This window comes from Aquila chrysaetos, chromosome 18 (genome assembly GCF_900496995.4).
Source record: "Aquila chrysaetos chrysaetos chromosome 18, bAquChr1.4, whole genome shotgun sequence".
Classification (NCBI taxonomy): domain Eukaryota; kingdom Metazoa; phylum Chordata; class Aves; order Accipitriformes; family Accipitridae; genus Aquila; species Aquila chrysaetos.
In genome coordinates this window covers 19,282,142-19,298,243 of record NC_044021.1, presented here as the reverse complement: position 1 = coordinate 19,298,243, position 16,102 = coordinate 19,282,142, and the positions used below count along the sequence as shown (strand labels likewise).

General features: G+C 42.6%; 1 protein-coding gene across 1 annotated transcript in view; it reads right to left on the bottom strand.

Moving 5' to 3' along the window:
* PHACTR1 (phosphatase and actin regulator 1) overlaps positions 1-16,102 on the bottom strand; it is a 312,826-nt gene that overhangs the window by 120,053 nt on the left and 176,671 nt on the right. The window contains exon 5 of the mRNA XM_030041742.2: positions 9,525-9,689. Within this exon, the coding sequence (XP_029897602.1) occupies positions 9,525-9,689 (165 nt within the window). The remainder of the gene's footprint in view (positions 1-9,524; positions 9,690-16,102) is intronic.

Sequence of the window (16,102 nt, the reverse complement as noted above, 5' to 3'; positions counted from 1 at the left end):
CTATTGCTCAGTCTTTGTTCTCATCACAGACCAGATGCCTCATGGCTCCATGTCACTGTGAAATGTTGCTATTTCCCCCGCATCTTTAAAAAAGGCAGTGAAAACCTGAAGAACAAAAGCCAACAGTCTGAGAAATACTAATTAATTTCTATGCTTCAAATGCAATCTAAAAATAAAAAGCAGCTTCAACGCGTTTGTTGTTAAATGAAAGCATTCTAAAATAATCTGTAAGGACCCCGTCTGATGAAGACTGTACATTCATGAGTCACAGCAATAGCAGCTGAGGAATATACAACAATTTTTTACGCAAGAATGATCTTCTTCCAAACACGCTCGTTCTCTCTCCCCTCAACCAGATATTCCATTATTGCTGATTCGTTGGTAAAACACTTCTTAAAACATCTCCAACAAATGTCATTCTCTAATCCCTATACCATGCAGAAGCTTACACTATTAACAGAATCTATTTTTCAATCCTCAAAATTTGCTGTAAAGTCTCTAATGGCTTAATTGTATTATTATATTATTTTAACAGGAATGCATTGTTATAGAATTACGTTGCAGCATTACAGTTTGGGCGGCCTCATATAATCTTCACAGCAGCTGGAAATGTAATTAGCACAAAAACCAAAGAGCCTCATTAAACATCCCTTTCCTGTAAGAAGGGACACATTTAAGGGCCCTGTCTCACACATTCCATTAGAGCTGGCACAGGGCTAGAACAATCCCAAAACGTATTTTTCAGTCCAGCTAAGCAAGTTCTGCAGCAGATCTCAGGAAGACAGTGATGCTGCTCTGTAGTAGAATACACGCTTCCAGGGGAGTGATTATACACCCCATTTTTGAACCAGGAGCTTCCACTTGACAATTCAAGTATAAAAATAGACAACTGCTTTAACTGCCTTCTGTGTACAAATCAGATCTGCAACTTCCAAACACATTTGAATTCTGTTAATCTGCTTAAAATGACAAATCTAAAAACACTGATAATTTTTAATTCCAGCAATAAAGAAGCAAACCACCCACTGCTTTCCCTTGCTATGAAGTGCCTTCTGCCACCATAAGCTTTGGGCTGTTTATCTAATTGCACGGTTGAAAATGAGCACTGGCTTTAAAAATCTCTGTGGATCTTTGGGTCCACAGCAGTAAGCAGATACACAGGCTAGTTTTGCTCCCTCTATAGAAAGGCAAAAGGTCAAATTTTTTAAAAGTTGCCTATAGATTTGCATGAATTCTGGTGCAACTTCTGGCCAGCTTCTCAGAAGACATTAAGAAAATGCTAGTGCATGCAAAGAGAAGCTATGGGCAATCTACATTTAGACCTAGAATTTTTTTTTTTTTTTTAATTTGAAAATTAAGAATACATCAAGTGTGCAAAAATAAAACTGAAAAATTATTTTAATTTTTTATTCGGTCCTTGAGCTCAAGCAATGTAATATTTCAGCAGACTTAAAACACAAATGTTTTCCTGTCTGTCAGGTCATTTTATATTCGGAATTCAAATTTTGACCTATACTTGTTAATATCTAGTTCAAATTTGAAACAGAAATGTAAATTTGAATAAAAACTCTTCTAAGATTCATGTAGAAAATACTGAAATATAATATACCTACTTTCTGGAATTTCCTTCAGATAAAAATATTTGCTTAAGTCAATGCGCATTCGTGAACAGCCCAAGTTCCTACAAAATGGCTTTTTCCTTCAGAGAATGACAGTTTGCACCTCCATCAAAAAAATACACAAAACAGTGAACAAAGCAGCACTTAGTAACTCTGAAACATGGTTGTATTGCTGGGTATTAACAAAACTGGAGCTCCTTTTTGGAAGTCTGGACTAAGTTTTACATCAGTGCCATTTCTCTCTCTTCTCCCAAAATCTTGGAAATGATCAGTGATTTTCAGCAGCGTTAAGGCCCTATGAGCTGCTCCAGCACAGCAAAAATACCTGGCTGGGACCAGCGTTCATATTGCCTGCTCATTGTCTCACATCAAAAGGGCCGTTGGGGGTTTTACACAGTCTTATTAACAGGACTTTGGGGTATTTCAGGCTTCAGGGTAACTTCAGACCCAGCTACACTGCAAGGGAGACCCTGCTGTCTTTCTCAGTGCTGATTCAGAATTACATTTCCAAGGTATCAGAATAAGGGGGTGAAGGAAGAAAAACCTTAATTACCTCAGTTCTCCATACCTAAACCTAGAGATAGTCTGGCCTGAAAGTATAAGAGGAATTGTAACTGAAATATTAATACCTTTCACATGGGATCACGTTATTAAATAAAATTCAGGAGAACAGAATGGGACCATAAACTGTTTTAAGACACACTTATCCTTGCTAGCCAATGATCCAAACAAAACCACTGCTTTCAAAGTACAGGCTGAAAATAGGACCTTTGCAGATAGATTTCAATAACTTGGTTAAACCACCTAAAATCTCTCCCCCTCTAGACCACCTCCCCAAAAGTGCAGAGAGAGATGAGGGCAGGCATGTCTGCAGGCTGTGCTTCTCCTTCGCTTTCCCAGGGAAAGGTCTCACCCAAATAGCACAACTAGTTTAACAGCCTGACAGTTTTACATGAGAAAACATGAGAGGCAATCACTGACAAAGCAGAAGGGAGTAGGAAGGTTTAAGAGCAGCACTGGCAACACATTGTTGAATTTCTACCGATACCGATTGGAATATTCTGGAAAGCAAAGTTCAAAATATTTACCTATTGTAGTTAGAAATAATCAGCAGTAGGAATAAAATGATCTGGGTATGGTTTATGAATAGCAGTTCCTCTAATTGCACAGATTTACCACATTTTGTTTTCTTGTTATTCATCAGAAACATTGAAAGTCCTTGCCTGTAAGTGTTGCCAAATTTAAACAATTCCTCTCCTGACTGGGAGACTTAACGTATATAAACACATTAACATGTGAATTTTTATAGAGCACTTTTTAAAAAACTCTGGTTGGAAAAACTGAAGCACCGAGGCTTAGCAAGTGAAAAAAAAAATAGCATTTGAACATAAAATAAATGGCTGTTTTAATGCAGATTCTGGGAGTGGGTCAGCTAAAGGTTGCATGAGTGGATTTTGTTTTGGCACGCTTGATTTTCTTTAAGTGGCTTGAGTGGGGGTAAAAGTTAATGGAAGAGCATGGATACCCTCCCTAAAAAGCAAACTGAAAAAACCCAGCTGCTCCCTTTTGTGGCACTGTCTACACTATTGGGCTTCGATGTTTAGATCCAGCACGCAGACCTCAGCTATTCCAGTTTAACAGAGTAGCTGCTACCAAGATTGTCACCCTCTTTACAGACAACTATTAAGAGAGTCCTAAGGCCCTTGGGCAGTAGATCAAGCCACGAAGCTGCCCTGCAAGTCCTAGTCCTGCAAGCCAGCCTTTCCCAACCCAACTGATGATGCCTGGCACACACTGATTTGCCTCTTGGCTCTTCGGATAGCCCGGTCCAATTTGCTCAGCCCCAGCCTTTATCCCTTCAAACTCCCCAGTCCTACACCTTGAGATGGGTACCTGAACACCAACCTCTACAATTTTACACTAAGCAAACGAAGCTTTAAATGAAGCAGGAGCATGTCTTCCCTCTTCTCAGGAGGGCACCCCAAGCATGAGGCTAGGAAGTCACTGTGACATCTTTCTTTGGCCACAGAACAGGACATGGCTTGCTAGCTCACCCACAGGTTTTGAGGATGGGAGCTGTGGCACCGGAGGATTGACCCATCCTAGCTGCCCCGTGGAAGAAGTTGTAAGTATTTCTAGGAGGGGGATCTGGGACACGAATGAAGGGAGGTTTCAAAGTACCTAGGAGGAAAGGCTGAGTTCAACAGATTTCCTTTTCTCTCTTTAGTATTACCGATTGCCTCAGACAACCATCTACTTGGCAACAGAGCTGCTGTGGAGCTTTCTTCTGACACTGGACTTTCTCTGCTCATTATACAGGGTGCCCAAACATTGCTGAATCCCTTGTCTCTCCTACTTACAGCTGAGTTTTCTCCACAGCTCGTCTTAATTTCTCACCATCTCCTGCTTTCCTCTTCTCATTCCAACCGGTTTCCTCCAAGTACAAGTTACATGGTTCCTCCTCCCCTCTGCCTGAGCACTGCAACTCAGGGAGCAGGACGGGGGAAGATGGACGCACCAATTCTTTAAAATGAAGGTCGCCAGAAACGTGAAATGGCGAAACACGACATTTTTCCCTATTCAGACTCGTGCAAGCAGCTGAAGTACTTTTTTCTGAAAGGCTGCAAGCAGTTGGCTCTTGATGAACGTTATGGGTTTGTGTGGCGGGGTTTCGGTGGCGGGGGAGGGGTCGCAGGGGCGGCTCCTGTGAGAAGCTGCTAGAAGCTTCCCTGGCCCCAGGTCGGGCCCGCCCCTTCCAAGGCCGAGCCCGTTATTAGTGATGGCGGCAGCGCCTCTGGGAGAGCAGATTTAAGAAGGGGAACCTGCAGTGAGCGGGGGGAGCGGGATGTGAGAGGAACCCCTCTGCAGACAGCGAGGTCAGCGAGGAAGCAGGGGAGGAGGAGCGGATGCCCCCACAGCCGGCGGTGAGGCGGCAGGCTGTCCCGTCCCCCCCCAGCCCACGGAGGGGAGCGGGGGAGCAGATGCCCACCTGCAGCCCAGGGAGAGAGGAGCCCACGCCGGAGCAGGGGGGTGGATGCCCCCCAAGATGGCTGCCGCTCTGTGGGAAAGCCCGCGCTGGAGCAGGCTGTGACTGAAGGTCTGCACCCCGTGGAAGGGACCCACGCTGGAGCGGTTCATGAAGAACTGCAGCCCGTGGGAAGGACTCACGTTGGAGAAGCTCATGGAGGACTGTCTCCCGTGGGAGGGACCCCACGGTGGAGCAGGGGACGAGTGAGGAGTCCTGCCCCTGAGGAGGAAGGAGCAGCAGAGGCAATGTGTGGCGAGCTGACCCCAACCGCCATTCCCCGTCCCCCTGCGCCGCCGGGGGGAGGAGGTGGAGAAAATCGGGAGTGGGGTTGAGCCGGGAAGGAGGGAGGGGTGGGGGGAAGGTGTTTTAAGGTTTGGTTTTACTTTTCATTATCCTGTTTCAATTTGACTGGTAACAAATTAAATTGATTTTGGTTTTTCCCCAAATTGAGTCTGTCTTTTGGCTGTGACCATAACTGGTGAGTGATCCTGTCCTTGTCTTGACCCAGAAGCTTTTCATTATATTTTCTCCTCCTCATCCCACCAGAGCGGGGAGGAGTGAGCGAGTGGCCTCGTGGTGCTTTGTTGCTGGCTGGGCTTACACCACGACAATGAATACTGTGACAAAAAACTTCAATAATATTTCAAGTAAGCCCAGAACCTATCTTCCCTCAGGCTTCTTTATTTCAGAAGCACTTCCTTCTCCAAAACATCACCAGGAAATGACATTTCACCAGCACATGTACAACACTGCAATAAAACAGCAGCACATCCAGGAACTGTTTTCAAATTCACATCAAGGCGAGCAGAACAACATCAAGGTATTAAAAACAATGACAAAGGTCTAGCTGAGGAGACAGACAGCTTTCTTGCTAGCTGCTTTGCTGATTCCCAGAGAGCCCAGTGTGGCTTTAAAAACCTTGCACAGCCTGCTGGAGCCATCCCAGCTGCATCCAGCCAAGGAAACGTGCTCAGGCAAAGAACTGTTTCTTCCTAGCTTCTTCTGCCATAAGTGAGAGTGCACCTTAACAGTTTTAAGAAACTGTCCCATCAACTGATATAATCTTACCATTTAGAAGTTTGCCTGTGCTCCCAAAGCTAGAGTTGTCAGCTTTATCATACTGCTCGTTGCCGTGAGGGGCCCTCAGCCCTCCATGGTAATAAAGGTTTCCGCACTTTCTGTGCAAGATGAAATTTTAGGCAAGTTAAGAAAAATACACCACACTTTTGACTGTAGCAGGAATAACGTTGTGGCCAAGTTTAATTTCTTTGTCTAACTCCCTATATATAAAACTTCACTGTCAGGAGTGTTTATATTGTATTGTGGGAGATTCAGCATCCATCGAAGAACCTTCATTAGGACCTTCTGTGGTAAAATGATTTGCAATCCTGACACTGAAAAACGCTCTGTGCTGGGGGGAGCTTCACTTCTGTCCAAGAGGAGGATTACTGTGAGAATTAACTTGTTTCTGGCCCTGCTGTGGTACACTGGTGTCCTTCACACAGTATAATCTCCCTTGCCATTTGCTCTGAGATTGAGCCTGTCCATAGACAGAACCCATCTGCCACTCATGTCCTGAACAACCTCCTTAATACTCCACCTTCCAGCCGAAGAGGTTGCTCAAATCAAACCCCACATGCGGGCTCATCTGGCGCTTACCATCTGCAGCAACAGACCACCCCATAGCACGATCTTTTCTACCTGCTCTGGCTGCTCTACAAAATACCTAATGATGATGCTCTCAGACAGACCAACTGCAAGGCAAAAGCATTAGATGTCTGCATCAAAAACCATGAGTTTCACCTTCATGACTAAATCAGCACCAAGGCAATGTTAGACTTTGAACATTTCTGCATAGTTGCTACAGAGATATCAAAACCAACATAACCTATAAACATATAAAGTATATGAAACACATGCATCCTTTTAACCTTCTGCTTGTCAGTGGCAATACAATAATGAAGACGGAGGATGGGGGACTTGTTATGCTCAAACATCATGATGTAAGTATTGATGTGCTGAAAGGAACCATATATAATAAGCATAACGTTAAGGTCCTCCATCAATCAAATTGCGGATTTTCTATCTTATCGTATGCAATTACCAGGTGTCAGAAAATAACTTTTCCTATTACCTAAAAGGTTATTTTGCCCACTGACCACTGAACTATATTTTAAAGCATTCACCTCTGAATAAATAATCAGAGCTTTTAGTCTGATAAAGATATGGATACAAAATGTTAGCACTTGGAAATCTCAAGAAGGCGGCAACCTTTCAACCTTAAATATCAGCCTGCCTCTCTCTTTCTTCCAGTCCTCTCCCAGAAAAAACTCCCATTAATTTCAAAGGAAGTTTCAACAGATAAGGTCATGTGTTTTGACCCTTACCACTTCTGACATTAAAAATAATTGAATCTATTGTTGCAGCAAATAAGAGCCTAATAAAATACTTGTATTAGTATTTATTCTTTGATAATTACTGATGTTCTATGCAGGTGGGAAGGCTTGGGTGCATGCCTGTAGGACACTAATGGGAATTTTTTTTTTCCAAGCTTCACATTTATCAGTGCACTAGAAGAAAATAAGCCTGTAATACGAAGTTTCATGCTGGCTCTCATTATGCCATCTCATAAGCTTGTCCTTTGATTTATTATAAAAATTAAATATATTTTCTCAGTGAGATCAGAGGTATTAGACGAGAGGTCATGGAAATGCTGGCAGAAAAATGCTAGTTTTCCGCATGTAAAATCTTTTGTATTATACATCCTAGGTTCAACCAATGCTGCTGAATTGCCAGGGGGGGTCTGGTAGGATCCTGGTGGGTTCCTGTTCCCCAGGGTCAGGGGTGATGGAAACTGTGGGGTCCCCAGCTCTCATACAGTCCAGAAGTAAATCTCTCCCCCCACCTCCTGCAGGGTGCTCAGCAAATTTGACATCCTTGTCAATTTTGCTGCAGTTAGGAGCAGGGGAGCTGACAGGAATACCAATTTTGCAGAGCAGCTGCAGGATACTGTTAGCTTACTAGAAATGAATTTTTTTTTAAAAAAAGGAAGGGTTTGGATTCAACTGAGATCAAATCCAGTACTGCAATCAACAAACATTCCTGCAACCTGGAGACACAGCTTTTAAATTAGTTTTTCAGACACTGAAGTCCCTCTTACTGGGGGAGGAGATATGCTGGCATGTCTGGTGAAGCTTCCTATTCCTCTGAGAAGAGGAAATACATTTTTTTACTCTGCTTTTAATCACTGTGTACTTTCCAAATGTTTTGGTAAATGGGGCAACTCTACGTAACACTTCTTGTAATGCCTAGAGCAGACTATACAGGCATATTCAAGCCAGCTTCAAACTAATCAGTCTAACCGCAGCAGGATGCAGCTCAGCCCCAGCTCCGGGAGCTGGATAAACCATACAAATAAATACTAGGCAGGCTTTTGCAACCCGTGGTATGTCCTGAACTGTTGTGGTTATCCCCCGAGTTGTAACCAACTAACCTGGCATGCTGGAACTAACTTCAAAGTAGCTGTCACCACAGCGTCCACGTATCACTAAGAGCTATACAGTTATCACGGAAATCCTGCTACGCTGCACTATGGTTATGACTGATACAGAACATGAAAGACAAGCCTTTTGTTTTGCAGAAACATGTAATTTTTGGTGACAATAGCTTCTCAGCTGTCAAGTCAAAAAATACGATCGTCACTCAGAGTAATACAGCCATCTATTCCGGTTCATTAGTCTTTGCCTGACGAATCAGAGAGCAGCTTAAACAGCACAAAGTAAAGAGCACCTTCAGGTATGAACCCTGAAAACTCTTATTCTGCATTTAACCTTGTGCAAGAATTCACACTTAGCTAAATGAGACTTCTCAAACAATTATGGGCCATTTTCAGGAGTACAGGCTTTGGGGTGCCAGAAGGTACAGTCAAGTCCTGCCTGAAAGCTTCCACTGTGCAATAAACAGGTCAGAGAGCAACTGGGCTGTAACTCAAGTCTCTTCTGGCACTTAAAGGAGCAAGATCCTCACTGCTTTCTTTCTAATTCTAGTGAGAACAATAAGAAATCAGAAGAAAATTCATGTTTTCTCACAGACAATCCAGGCTCAAGACTTGCAAAACCACATATACTAATTATTAGTCATCATGCAAGAACAAAGAAAATAAACCTTCTAAACAGATCACAGAGCTTGACAACAAACATGCCAGGTACAAACTTCCACCATGTGCAACAAGGCCTGGATCTGGGATTCTTGCTCAGACCAATTTACAATATAAAAACACATTTTTGTAGTTTTCCATACTTATTTTTTAATTAAAAAGAGTCTTAAACCAGGAGTGTTCGACAGCTATGGCAGAAGGAGGGGTGTGGCAGGAAGAGAGATTTGTTTTTCTCGAAAACAAGTGACACATCTTTCCTGCCCAATGGAACAAATAATTTATGGTTATGCAAGTTATTCAATACAATGTCAACTTCTTTGTCATGTATTTGTCTCGCTCCTCTATTAGCACTTACAGGAGCTTGAATGTGGCTAAACCCTCCACCAGCATTGTCTTTTCATACTGCCATTTCCTTTACCCATAGTCTGCTAAATCAATGTAACAAGATTTCTTCTGGGTTACCCTCTAGCTCTAGTGGCAGAACCTGAATATACAGCTATGGCAAGCTGCTGCGTTAATTGTAGTGCACCCAACATGTTTGGGATTTTTTAAAAGAAAAAGCTGGTAATGAAGTTAAAGATCTCTTAGAATCTGAGGAATCTCTCCAAGCCGAGCTTCAGCTACCTTAAAAACACGTATAAATTGGGGCTGCACTACAAATCTTTAGCCTTGTTGAGCAAACAGTTCCAGATTAACAAACCAACCCGACCACAACTATTACCTGCTGAAGTATGCTTAAATTTTTCACTCTTCTTCTTCCTCCATTTCCATGGCTTAAAAAGCCTTCCGAGAGTAGCAAATTTGCTTCTTCTTCTGATTGGAGGCGTGTGAGTCCCAGGTACTAAAGAATCTGAACGCATTGCAGCCAGTCTTTCCACTTCCTCAGCTGTGGTTTCAGCAAGAAAAAGAGAAAAAAAAAAGGGGGGGGGGGAGTGAAATAAATGTTTTAATAAATTATCAGAGAACCACACAGATGGTCAAAATTTTCCATGGTTACAGAGAACAGTGAAAAGGGGAAAAAAATGTAGTCCTTATTATTTTAACATTATTTTCTGTCCTTCCAGTGGAATCCATAATCTACTTTAAAAATCGGTATTAACAATCAGATTCAATAGGAATATGGATTATTACAATAGCAAAGTTACAATCTTTAACAAATTGTTCTGCATTGCTCTAGACAGCTGGCAGTCCATCCACCAGCCATTCCTGGGAAAACATAACAGAGACTGGGGAAGAGAAAGCTCCCCCAAAGTGATGCAATACTGCTTAAAGGAAAGATTGCAAGTCTTTTTTTGCAATGGAAAGAGACATTTCCATGAACTAATATTTATCAAGAGCAAGGTCCCTGATAAATAATGACTCTCTGGTATCATTACCGTGTCCATTAAAACTGCCTGGGTTACAAAAGCGGCTGCAGTAGGAACTTCCTAGTGACAGAAAGGGTGCTAAAAATTCAGACGGTTCCTTCCAGTCCCACCTTTTTGCTCACTCATTCCTTTCCAATTCTTATACTTAACTTTTAACACAGGGACTTGGCGAATTTTAATACAGTCCACACTTAGGGCTCAATTCCCTAGGTGGTGGGGGTTACAGGTTTTCACTGAGCTTCTGTTGTTAAAAAATTCAGCTTTTTACAACCTTTACATTGTAATACATCATGATAGGCTTAATACTTAAAAAAAATTTGAAGAGTTGAAATTACCCTTCCTCCCCGACGACAGCAAGAGAAGTCTGGGGGTGGTCACTTGGCGCAGTTACATTGCATGGTGTCGTGTGTGTGTGTGTCCCCATTTGCTGATAGTTTTGAGAAATAACGTCCCTATGATTAGAGGCACAGAGAGAGGTAAGCCAGGACCACAAAGGGAAACACTGAAAGGGGGAAGGTACCAGTAGCCCAGGAGAGAGGGTGTCTCCATGCCACAGCTCCATGCCAGGGCTGCAGTAAGCTCTCCCAGCCTTGGGCTGAAGCGTGCACTCTCTCTCCCTAAAAAAATGCATCTGCGTAATTCAGTCAGCATACAGGAGGGGGTTTTGTGGGTTTTTTTAAAGTTGTTTCTTGTTGGGGTTTTTGTTTTGCTTTGTTTTTTTAAGGGATACGATTTGCCAGACTTGTGTTGTAATGCAACACTGCCAGTAAAGCTGATTTGAGTGGTTTGCACACACAGTCTGGATTCATAAGGAGAGGACACAGATCGTCACCTCACCCTCTATGAAGACAGCAGCCCAGTGTTTCTATTTCACCTCTAGTACATTAAGCATTAACCTCAGCCATGAGCACAGGCTCAGGAACTTCAGCAAGAACGTCGCTGTGAAGGGATGAACACACCCACTCCACACTGACAGAATCACGAGAGATTTTGGCTGGCAAATTCTTATGAGTCTCAATGGAAATTTTTCCGAGGTTTTAAGTGTGCCACATTTAGGTTGGTTTTCATGGGAACAGCCAGAGACTCATTTCTAACACAAAGGAGGTTTCATTATCGGAACTCCAAACTGAAATACTATTTGAGCCCCTCAGGTTTGTGCAAGAAGGTTGGTTATTTTGTTATTGCTCTTTTGTTTGTTTTGAACATTGGTAACACAATCCTTTTTCCTGTAAAATAGCACTGCCAGATACAGCTGCCTGTAACTTTCTGGAGAAAAAAAAAAGCTAGCCCGCAAGATAGAGAGCGGCCAACTGTTTCAGTGGAAATGGTTAAAAACAACTATTCTTTGGGTTAATGGAGAGAAAGCCTGACATTTCTGAGAACATCTTTCCATTTAAAGCAGAGGAAAAAAAGGTAATCCAGCCAAAGCATTTCATTCTGTTCCAGTTCTTTGTGCCCAACTGCCTAGAGAGATACCTTCTTATATCCAGAGAACCCATTACAAGACTCTGTCCTATGCAGGGGCTGGGACATGCTGCATTGAGGCTGGATATTGCCTGGTTATGCTGAACAAACCATGAGGGTAAAAAGAAAAGGAAATCAGAAATTTCCTTATACTTTGATTTCACTGGAACCTACTGGGCTTTGAAGACCAGCATGGGATACAGACCACCTCCTTCTATATGCAGATCCAAAGGGACCATGCCTTTTCCCCCTCCTCCATTTTTAAGGTGCCTCTAGTTAAAACATGTAAGATCACAGTGTTCCACTGCTGTGATTTTTTTAGAGATGCTGCTAAAAGTAACGGGCTAGTATTGTCTTTGCTGCCTTACTTAGGGGATACAGGGTGTAGAAGTGGCCCATTAGGCAAACTGGGAATGACACACAACTGCTGCTGAATTAGGCTTCCTGCTGCATAAACCCACAGCTGAAACATAATGAAATTCCTCTTGCTGCTCACCCTCTCTCCTCTTCCCCAGCATCTCTGCTACCCAGGTGCCTTAGTTACTAAATCTCAGAGCTGCAGCAACTTCTCTTTGAGAGCTGGTCCTAACTGGTACTGCTGAGGCCATTCCCTGGAGAACTGTCATCCCTTAAAGATTCTCTCCTTTCATAACATACATCCCCCCTGTCCCACACCAGCTGCGCTTTCACTGCCCCTGGGAAGCTTTTCCCATTCAGGGTAAATGAGTATGGATTCAGTGTCAGGCAAAACTAACACTGGAGTCAAAAGGAATTTACCCAAAGGGTGAGTTCATTAAAAGCCAAACACAGCGTCAAAACCATTTCCATATTTTGACTGCTCTTCCCTGAATTTCAGTATCGTCTCTCACACAGATCTGTGCCCTGGGAGTCCTGCTGTGCTCTCCATCAGCCATGAACATGGCCCTTCTCCTTCATCCTCTCCAAACACATATAGCTCCGAGCTAATGCAAGTAACAGCTCTTTTTCCCCTCTTGCTCCTATTTCTCAGAAGGACTACCTCTTTTTTTTTTCCATGAAAAATACCCTCAAGAGCACTGCTAATTCAAAGCATAATAATCACTGGCTAGGAATGAAGCACATTAGCATAAAGCCATGACAGTTTTAATACAGCAAGAATAAAAGCAGACCATGATGCGAGAAGTAAACGCCAGATTTCTGCACTCTTCTTTGCTGCTGCATCTTTCGCTTGAGTTGGCCGGGTTTCTCTGCCTTTTTGGCTCCTAATGACTATTGACTGGCTGTGGGCTGCGACACCCACTGCTGACAGCAGGCTCCGTAGGCTGGTTTCACACCCTTGCTGTTCCCAAAAAAGGTGGTACTTGCACGAATGGAAACCAACCCAGGCCTTGCACTTTTTTTTTTTTTTTTTTTTTTCCTTCAAAGAGGAAAGCAGTCCCAGCAGTCCCAGCTTGATCAGTCTGCTGAACTGGGAGAGGGAACTGCCACGTGCATTAGTGCCTGTAGTCACACTGCTGAGGTCTCATCTTGAGGCTGGTGCCACAAATGTGATGTTTATGGGTCACAGTTGCTGCTGATACTCAGTGCTTTTGGAAACTTGTTCTGACTTTTTTCCAGGATCTGAGAGATCTTGCCGAGACACAGAGAGATGCTGGGATCTGCACTTAAGTCAAGAGGGCGATGTACTCCCCTCCCACTTTCCGCTGTCCGAGCTGTCATCCCAGAATAGCAATGGGGAAACTAAACCTGAGAGCTTTTCACAGGCTGTTTGGCTGTGAGACAGCTCTCAAGATTTTACTGTCGTCCTTAAGATATCTGAAGTTCATATAGACTGAAGGGCTTAAGCAAGACGCGTGGTTTTAATGAGAAAAAGCACCACAAACCAAAATATTTTGCATCCAAGTGATGTAAAAGGAATTTTACAAACATGATTGAAATATACTACAAAGACTTAAAAACACTAGAAGGTCTAAAAGCTAATTTCTTCTCTTATGCCCCCCTTTTTTTTCATTTTGAAGCTAACCCTGGGTTTGGGGGTTTTTTTTGGTTAAAGTCACTTTGAGGTTTGTGGGCTGTAATGTACTGCATGGACAACAGACATAGACAAAATCAGAAAGTCAAGGAAAAGTAGTTCAAAAAGCAGTTCTTCAAAACAGTCAATTTACCAGTCTGAGAAAAAAAAAAAAAGGCCAGGCCATCTCGGACCTCTTCTGTATGTTCTTATGAGTCTCCCACATCTTTCAGTAGGGTGTCGATTTCCAGAAGGTCCAGTAAGAGACAACATAGGGGTCACCTACTTTTTGGATTCGAGAAGCACAGCAGGCAGATCGAAGGCCCTCCCAAAAACAACATAACTTATTAAGCTTTCCTGGAGAATGACAACCAGTTTTGTCATTCCCATGTCTGTTTGGGAATCATGGCATCTATTAAGGTTGCTGATATATAATGTACCTAGCTTCCATTTTAGAAGAAAAACACTCTTACCGCATTTGGGTACACAGAGCAATTTCATTGCTGAAGGCTGAAGCCCACCCATGCTATCCATGATCTTTAATATTACCTTCCTCACCGGTAATCACACTAGCTTTTCTCTCAGACCATTTCTTAACACTGGTTGCTCTTAATCAGACATATGATTACCTTAAGAGGCAGTTTACTTCACAAAGCTAGATTTTAAGCCTTCCTTAGGAAACACCAATGGCTACATTGTGCTTTCTGTTGATATTTGCGCAAATCTGTAGTAACAGGCTGAAAATGATCTTGGCCCTAAAGATGCAATTAACTAAATGTGCCACTTTATTTAATGACAATAACTTTCCGTAAATAAAAAAAAACCAACAAAATACTCCTTATTGTTAATCCACATCCAACCAGCCTTTATTCTGCAGATTAGTTTCCAACGAACTCCTGTTGCAATGTTTCTTTTGAGCTCTGCACCCTGAGTATCCTTCACTTCAGACTGCACAGACCTTATTCTAGCAGCTTTGTTCAACACAAGATGTAGACACACCATGTGTCTTTTGGAAATGACAGGAAACCTGAACAACTACTCTAATTGCTGAGCACTTATGTCTTCTCTTTACCTGAATGGGAACACTTTCAATTAAAAAAACACCTTGTTTTTCTTTCAGGAAAATGGTTCATTTTCTGCTCTTCTATTATCATCTGTTATTTCCCTTTAATTTCCCTTTGCACCTGGAATTAATTTTCATCAGCCCTGCCTTTACTATTTGAATTGCCCATTTAAACTTTTCCTAACTTCTCAAAGCTCTGTTTTCCAATGAAAGACAAGGCATGGCATGCAGCAGTCTAAATGCAGTCTTGCCAAAGGAGGATGATTACCTCTTCAGTTGACAACAGCTCCCACTGGATGTATGCATTTGCAATGGCACTGACTGGGTTAGTGTAGTGGGTTTATGAGCCATGAAGAGGCTGTCAGTAGCTTTCCTTTGCATGCTAAGCAGCACTCACATTTTCCAAACCCCTGCCAATTATTCCTGCTCCCCAGGTGTGTAGCACTTTGTATTGTGTCCGTAAACTGAATCTCTCACCCTTCACACTTGCCCTCTTCAGCACAGGCATCAGACTGTGGCACAGCTCTGCTCTTTGCTGCAACCTCTCTTTCTCAGTGTATGTATTTCTTGTGTCAGTACAGAAGTGCAAAGAATAGCTTTGGAATTCCAATCCCTTTAGGACCCTGCTTTCAACTTCCCCACATTTTGACGTAAAACGTTAATTATTCATGCTGATTGCAATCTGAAAGCCATTTTTTAACCTCTGCAAACTATACTGCACTGCATGCATCACTCTACAAATGTCCTTATTGATATGAAATCTCTCAAAACACCACATATTTTCTTTATTATAACATAGTACACAAGATTTTTACTTGCAACAAAAGCACTTTATCAGGTTATGTCATCAATAGCTACATAATCTCTTCCTATAAACCCTGCAATTATAGAAAATAAGGATTGCTATATTTCACTTATATCAGCTACTTTGTGTGTCCCTTATTGCTCTTATTACTCACTGGGTTTTCCAACTCTGAAGCGTTTATTACATATAGATTTGAGGCTAAATCCAATGAACAGTACTGCAGCTCCTCCCTTCTGGGTGCCCAGATGCTGGAACAGAACACACAGGGTCTTGTCCTGGGTACAACATGCACTATGTGGAGACTCTGCAGCTCCAAAATGGGACTCAGAGAAGCCACTACAAGTGGAGCACAACCAAAAGCCAAGAGAAAAACAGGGCCAGCAGAAGCAAACCAGATATCCTACTTTTCTTGGGGCTATAGGAAGACAATTCCACAAGTACCAGAAATTGCTCTGGTAAGAAACTTCAGCTTGAAAGGAAGTGAAATTTTACCCTTCCTAAATAGCAAGCAGGGAGGAGATGCACAGTTTGTGCTTCTAAGAAAGCAAAGGAAGTAGGATGAGATGCAAGGACTTTTCTGTTAGAGCACATAGAGCACTTACTGGGAGAC